General features: G+C 36.4%; 1 protein-coding gene across 1 annotated transcript; it reads right to left on the reverse strand.

The window, feature by feature from the left end:
• Positions 1 to 532: 532 nt before the first annotated feature.
• LOC128865753 (odorant receptor 59a-like) lies at positions 533 to 1,856 on the reverse strand. The gene is made up of 2 exons (XM_054106070.1): positions 1,126 to 1,856; positions 533 to 1,050 (listed from the first exon to the last, which is right to left on the reverse strand). The coding sequence occupies exons 1-2, from the start codon at positions 1,854 to 1,856 to the stop codon at positions 636 to 638; spliced, it is 1,146 nt and encodes a 381-aa protein (XP_053962045.1). The 3' UTR covers positions 533 to 635.
• Positions 1,857 to 7,315: the final 5,459 nt, after the last annotated feature.

Consider the following 7,315-nt stretch of genomic DNA (forward strand, 5'->3'; position numbering starts at 1 on the left):
GTTCTCCTGTGCTTAATATGCTGTTGTTATTTGCCTTAATGGCCTCATATAGGTGTCTTCCTTTCGTGGTGGTTATCCTAGATCCCCATGTTACGTGCTTAGCATTGTAGTCTTCCCATGCTAGGTATCGATTTCCAACTGAGTTAAGATAATCAAGGTATTGGTGTTTTGTATTATTATACTTGGGTGGACAATAAACAGCTGATATATTTATTGGGCCAGTCAAAGTGTTGATGCAGACTGTAGTCGCCTGTATATGTTCTGCTTTATAGCCATCCATTTCTACGCATTATTGGAAATAATCTTCAAGCATTAAATTATATGGACTGTAATATCGATTTAAATAAACATTTCATGCATTTTTCTGAATTTTTCGTGTGTTTTTTTGAAAAAATGTCCTATAGCTCTTGAAAAATCACCCCTTATATATTCCCTCCATTTGTGGAACAACATCACGACGTCTTGATGTTGTTCTCTCTGTGAATTCCGAATGGTAGTCCTGCACCAACCCATTCGGCTACGGCGGCCGCGCATTTTTCCTAACTAATAACATTTATTGAATTAAAAAATTAACCGATTAGTGTTTCACCCTCCATGTGTTTTTATTTTGAATTACTTTTTGTTGGAAAATTTCCTCACTTCCTTACACCTTCCACAAATGTATAAAACGAATACGCAGCCTTTAAAGTTGCCAGAAATGCGCCCAAATGTATTGGAATGATACCAGCTGCGTAAGCCATCGTAATTTTCATGCTACGCGCTGCGAAAATGCACATCAAACGTCGATATAACCGACTTTGTTCGACCCAATTGCTGGCATAGGCGTGCTGACGCAGGTCGTCCATCGAGTTGGCGCAAACCGTGCCATAGTAGCAGGTGGGAAAAATCTGCAATTGCAAAGCCAACAAGTACATGCAATACAAAAGCCTATCTGATGCATTGCGCGCATAGAATACAAGAGTTATCACAGTGAAGCAGTCTTGGAAGGCGGTCACTGCATATTGCACAAATACCGGCATGGATATGATTTCTTGTAGCGTTGCATGCAATCTGAGCGATAGAAAGAAGTGAAAAAATTTTATAGGTTGAGCAAATTATGTACTTCCCTCACAATAGCTTACGCACCTATGCAAATGCTGATGATCAACAATGCAGCGCTGCAATTCCACGACATTCGCCCACTCATCTTTACTCTTGTGGCCAATTCTAGCTAAACGCACGCCCAGCAAACGCGTATGACTCGATAGTACACACAAAGCAATCGCCGGGAAAGAGTCATTCGCCATACTCTGCAATAGGTCACAAGTTAGCAACAACAATTCCAAAGTAACTACACCAACATAACGCAGCGTCGATGCGCGCCAGTCAAATGGCAATGCAACGGCAAAGGCTAGGCCACGCTCGCCAATCGACGATATGAATGAAATGATTGTAACTATGAAGAAAAACACGCACACGCTGCGGAATACGTTCAATAACACATTAGTGTTTCGCGTTATAGCCGCAAAATAATTGCGATCCTCTGCTAGCTGAATACGTTCATCCAAAACATTAAAAAGTTGTTCTACTTGCCGCACTAATCGCAGGCTTCGCTGGTAGCTTACGTATTTGGCACTGCAAGCGAATGCTCCGGCGCAAATTGGCAGCGCTTGCAGTAAATCCTTTGAGTTGGTGCTATTGCAGAGGGCAAGAAGTATGGTGCCTGGATAGACCACAATGATGAGTGTATTGATGCCGGTACTGTATAGGCGATAGAGCAGCTGGTAGCGCACGGGTTCGCGCACACACCCCAACAGCAGCCATAGCCGCCAATGTGCGCGGAAGAACTGACGACTGTTAACAGGTGACCGACTCATTTGAAAAAAATTTTGTATTAAACGCTTTTCAATGTGCAAAAAAAAAAAAAACAAAAACCGATGCGGCTTACTGGTCACGTCAGTCGAGCCGGAATTGTGGTAATAAGTTAATGGAATTAAATAAAAGCTTATTTATATGGACGTGTAACTATGCACGTGTGTGTGTGTGCGAGGTGGTGCAACACTTACATTATTAAATATTAACAAAAGCCACTAATTTTATTATTATGGGAAATTTATTTCAATTTAAATTGGATTAAATACCAAGCAAATGTACAGTGGTCACACAATTTATTCGAATGAGTGTAAGTGTACAGTTTATAAAAATATACACCTTATACTTAGCACGAAGTATACAAATGAACAAAATTTTAATATATTCGTAAACAATAAAATATTTATTCAATATTTAAGGAACAAAAACTTTCAATTTCATTTCTGGAATTATAGAACTTAAGGCAATAACGAAATAAGGCACAATTTTATGCAAAAATATTATTCGTACAAGAATATTTTATTAAAAAAAATAATAAAAAAACAAGTATTTAGTACTTTGTTGGGCCGCCTTTAGCTGTAATAACTGCTTCCAAACGTCATTGCTAGAGCTGTGATAGTCATGCAAATGCATGTTGCATGCATATTTTGCATGTTTCGTCCATAAAAGTATATTTCGGTTTAAAATGCATGTTTGCATAGTTTTCATTCTTTTAACCAAAACATAAATAAAACAATTCGAAGCTAAACTTTCGTTTAAAGAAAAGATCTATAACATTTTATGCGCCCATCTATTTCAAAATTTTTTTATTTGCTTTCTCCAATGAGGCGTCAAATTTCTTTATAAAAATGAGACTCGAAAATTTCCACGAAATGAGTTTGGCGCAATATTGGTTACTATGATTTGTGAAGAGAGCACAACGACAAGTGCTATGCGTCACTTGTGTTAGTATGAAATGCATAGTAAAAGCAGTAAGTTCCATCATATTCTTCTCAGTTATTGCATGGTATTTGAAGTAATCGGTTGATTGAAAATTGGGTTAAGATGCCAAAAGATAGAAAGAAACGCCGGGTGAATTTATTGTGCGTATGAAAAACCAATTTCCCAATGTTTTTCGGTCGGACAAATCAGTTTTATTTTGTTCACATTGCAATTGTTTGGTTTCTGCGAAAAAAATATTTCAATTCAAACAGCACATTGATTCAGTGAAACACAAGGATGCTCAACAAAGAAAAAAACAGAATTCTGAACGTGAAATGAGCCAATTGTTAATATTAAATCATCAACAGAAACATGGGCCAAATCTTTCAGAATTCCATATGGATTTATGTAAAACTTTAATCGTAGCCAACATTCCATTAAATAGAGTGAATCATCCGAGTGTAGTACAATTCATAGAAAAATACATTTCACAATCAGTTCCAGATCAAAGTACACTTCGTCGCAATTATGTGCCACATTTGTATGAAAAATCGGTTGAAAAATTGCGTCTAAAAGAATTAGAACGTTAAAGAATTAGACAAATACAACGCTAACACGGTCATACAATTTTTTACTGAATCATTGTTACTTTTATGGCCTAAAGGTAAGTCTTTACCTAAACACTCGAAAAGCGACTCAATTTTGAATTTTTTCTTTGCGTTTCTTTTGTAATGGAGGAATTCAATATGACAATGTTATGCTCGTTACTACCGATGCTGCTGCATATATGATTTCGGCAATGAAGTTTCTTCAAGTTTTATTCCCAAAAATGCTACACGTTACATGTTTTGCCCATGGATTGCATCGATTGGTAGAATTTATTCGGTCAGAGTTCCATGAAGTAAATTTGTTGATATCAAAAGTAAATGCTACCTTCGTCAAAGTACGTATTGCTATTTTTATCTATAGTTCAAATTCTTATATTGAAAAAACCATTAAATTCCTTCACAGTCAGCAGCTCGACGACAGCTGTTTAAGCAAGCAAATCCGAACATTCCACTGCCACCCGAACCAATTGTCACTAGATGAGGAACTTGGCTACAAGCATGTGTTTACTATGCTGACAAGTTTGACGCTGTAAAATGAGTTGTTGATTATTTGAATGATGCAGATTCGGAATGTATTAGAGAAGGAAAAAAGCGCTTAGAGCGTCCAATATTCGACAAGATTTGGCAATCATAAAAGCTAACTTCATGTTCATCGCAGACAAGATCAAAATATTAGAATGGAAAGGACTTGAATTGAAAAAGTGCACAGAGCTGTATGAAGTTCATTTTATCTTAGACACAATGACCGACGACCGTTTTTTTAAGAAGTTCGAAGAAGTGTTATCTCGGAATGTTGGATATAGTTCTTTGCTTGAAATTAATGATATTTTGAATGGAGATTCACGAGTTAGGGCTTCAAATGAATATATAACAGCATTGACAGCATGTGAAATAACATTTTTTAAATTTGCTGTTGCTACATCGGTGGATGTAGAACGTTCCTTCTTAACCTACAAGTCAATTTTATCTGAAAAACGGCGGTGTTTCTCGTTCGATAGTCTGAAACAACATCTTGTTTTGACTTGCAACAATGAATTACTATAAATATCTGGCTAACTGAAATAAAAATGTTTACAAGCCAAGGAGAAAAAACTACCTTTTTTGCATTTTCGGTATTTTTTGAGAGATTTTCGAATATTATTTTGGGCTTTTTTTGCATGTTTTCATACATATTTTCGTGCATATTTTGTCTTTTTTTGCATTTTTTCGTGTATATTCTAGAGTTTTTCATGCATTTTTGCATGCATATTTTGGCCTTTTATTTTGCATGACTATCACAGCTCTAGTCATTGCATACTTTTTACCTATAACTTGATTTCATGACCTGCAATTTTCTCCCACTCAACACTTAAAGCTTTCTTTAATTACGCCTTTGATGTTATTTTGTGCTGATTCTGATTCTCCTCTCTAAGAGCTCCCAAACATGCTCAATTCAGTTCAGATCCGTTGATTGAGGTGGACTTATAAGCTGCTTACAGTAGTAAATAAACCATTCTTACACGAGATAAGATGAGTGTTTTGGGTAATTTTCTTGTTGGAACAAGAAGCCTCTAGCATTCAGTTCAAGTTTAACGGAACTATCATGCAAATTATTTTTCAAAATGTTTAAATACAGATGTTTGTCCATTTTATCATCAATAAAATCCATTTTTCCTACTCCAGATGCAACTATGCACCCCCAAACCATTGCATTTCCTCCTCCATGCTTATCGATAGGAATACGATTTTTTTATTATATTCAGTATTTCTTTTTGCCAAACTTTTGTAGGCCCATCTGATCTGGAAACATTAAATTTCTACTCATTACTGAATATGACGTTTTTCCAAAAATAATTTGGCTATTTCTTCTATTTTTTCTTCTCTCTTTGTTCCTATGGCATTTTTTCCTTCTTTCTCTTTTGTTTTGAATATTCATTTGTTTACTCATAATATGAATGACAAAAAAAATGTAACGGGTTCTATGCAACGGTAAATCAGATTTTTGCTTTCATCGTGAAATCCGATAAATGTGTGGTCTATTTTTGGCTCATCTGATTAGGTTTGACAACTTTGACTTCACTTTTTGATTGACTGCGTGATTGAAAACATATAATTTCTTTGGTCTACTTAAATTTAAAGTAATTGCTACCATTTTTTTTAATCTTTAACCGATTTTGAAAAAAGTCAAATTAAAGGCTATATTGAATCTGGCCTAAAACATAATGAAATAGCAAACAAGATTGGTTGAAGCCTAAACGTGGTAAGCAATTTTCTTCGTAAGGAAGCCGATTACCGGAAAAATATGAAAGGAGGAAAAAAATATGCTACAACGGCATCAGAGAGGCGACTAATCCTTCGAATTGCTTCGAATTCCCACCTCTCTGCCAGTAAAATCAGGGATGAATGCGGTGTAAATGCTAGTTTGGCAACGGTAAAACGAGTTATTCGGAGTACTAAACACTTAAAGAGATTAAAAATAAAAAAACAAATCTCCTCTCAATGATGTACGGAAGGAAGCGCGACTTCAATTTGCGCGGGATCACATGACATGGAACAAGGAGTGGAAGGCCGACGAAAAAAAGTTCAATCTCGACGGACTGGATGGCTACAACTATTATTTTCACGATATGCGGAAAGAGGAATGCTTTTTGAGTCGTCATCACTCCTGTACAGGAGGCGTAATGGTTTGGGGAGCCATATCGTTTTATGGAACTTGCGAGTTGCAGTTTGTTTCATCAAAGATGAATGCAAATGTCTACAAGACTGTGCTCCAAAAGGCTTTTCCCCAGTTTCCGAAATTTTTGGACCTATTCAATGAACGTACCAACAAGACAACGCCCCCATCCATACAGCTCGGGTTACAAAACAGTGGATTAAGGACCAGAATGTCAACTTGCTCGACATGTTGAAAATTGGCACTTACGTCCTTTGCTGGGTGTTCGGCGGCCAAGATTCTTCTCCAATTTGTGGTGTACCACTTGGTGTTTTTACAATTTGGGTACTTACATTTTTTTGCCCCAAAACAAGTATTTTTGAAGTGAAACTGCTTAGGCGTCGATGGATGAGCGAGAATGGAGAGTAAAATTTCAAGGCCATGCAACACTTTGGGCATTCGTTCCGCGAGAGAGAAAAAAGATATAACGTAGAGGAAAAGGAGAAAGAGCTATACCTTATATATATCTTAGATACACGTTAGGCTTTTTTCCTGAGTTTTTCCTTGTGGTTGCTCATTTGTAGTGAGAAATAACACTATCTACTTACCCAATGCGCTCGTCCCGAACCCGAAGGAGAAAAAGTCTCAATAGTAAAAAGTGTTGGAGTCTTTACATTGGCTTAAAAATAAGATTTCGGATTTGAATATTTTTTATATATTTTTTTGAAATACGAGTTTGCTAAAAGAAGACAGTTAATAAATTTAAAAATTGTAAAATTTTAATAAATCGATTGTCACTCACCTGAAATATACCCCAGTACCTTAAAAATGACATCTTCGGGGGGCTAAAGTGAGAAAAAATCTAAACAAATACTTCTATTTTGAATTTTGGCGCAAACCTTCGCCTAATTGTAATCGCCATTACCTGGCATGGGGGCAACCATTTCAAAAAAATAAAAAATCTCTCCTTTGATGTTTTATGCCCACAGTGGGCTTCGAACTCGGGTAGTGCTGCATAATAACACACACAAGTTGAGTCGACTGTGGCGGTCGGTATCTCATAAAATAATTAAGAAATTAATAATAGGGCGCCTATTTGCTTTGCGGAAGCGAAGTAATTATTTCTGAGGGAATAAAAATATGAATGCATACAAAGCTTTCTCATTTCCTTACTCCGTGTCACGAGTCGTTATATGCCATGCAATTAATGCAATTTACTAATTAAAAGGGTTTATTAATACAATTTTTTCCGCATTTGGGAAGCTTATCATATGTAGCAGCTCAAGTGATATCTACTCACCAT

Source organism: Anastrepha ludens, chromosome 6 (genome assembly GCF_028408465.1).
Source record: "Anastrepha ludens isolate Willacy chromosome 6, idAnaLude1.1, whole genome shotgun sequence".
Classification (NCBI taxonomy): Eukaryota; Metazoa; Arthropoda; class Insecta; order Diptera; family Tephritidae; genus Anastrepha; species Anastrepha ludens.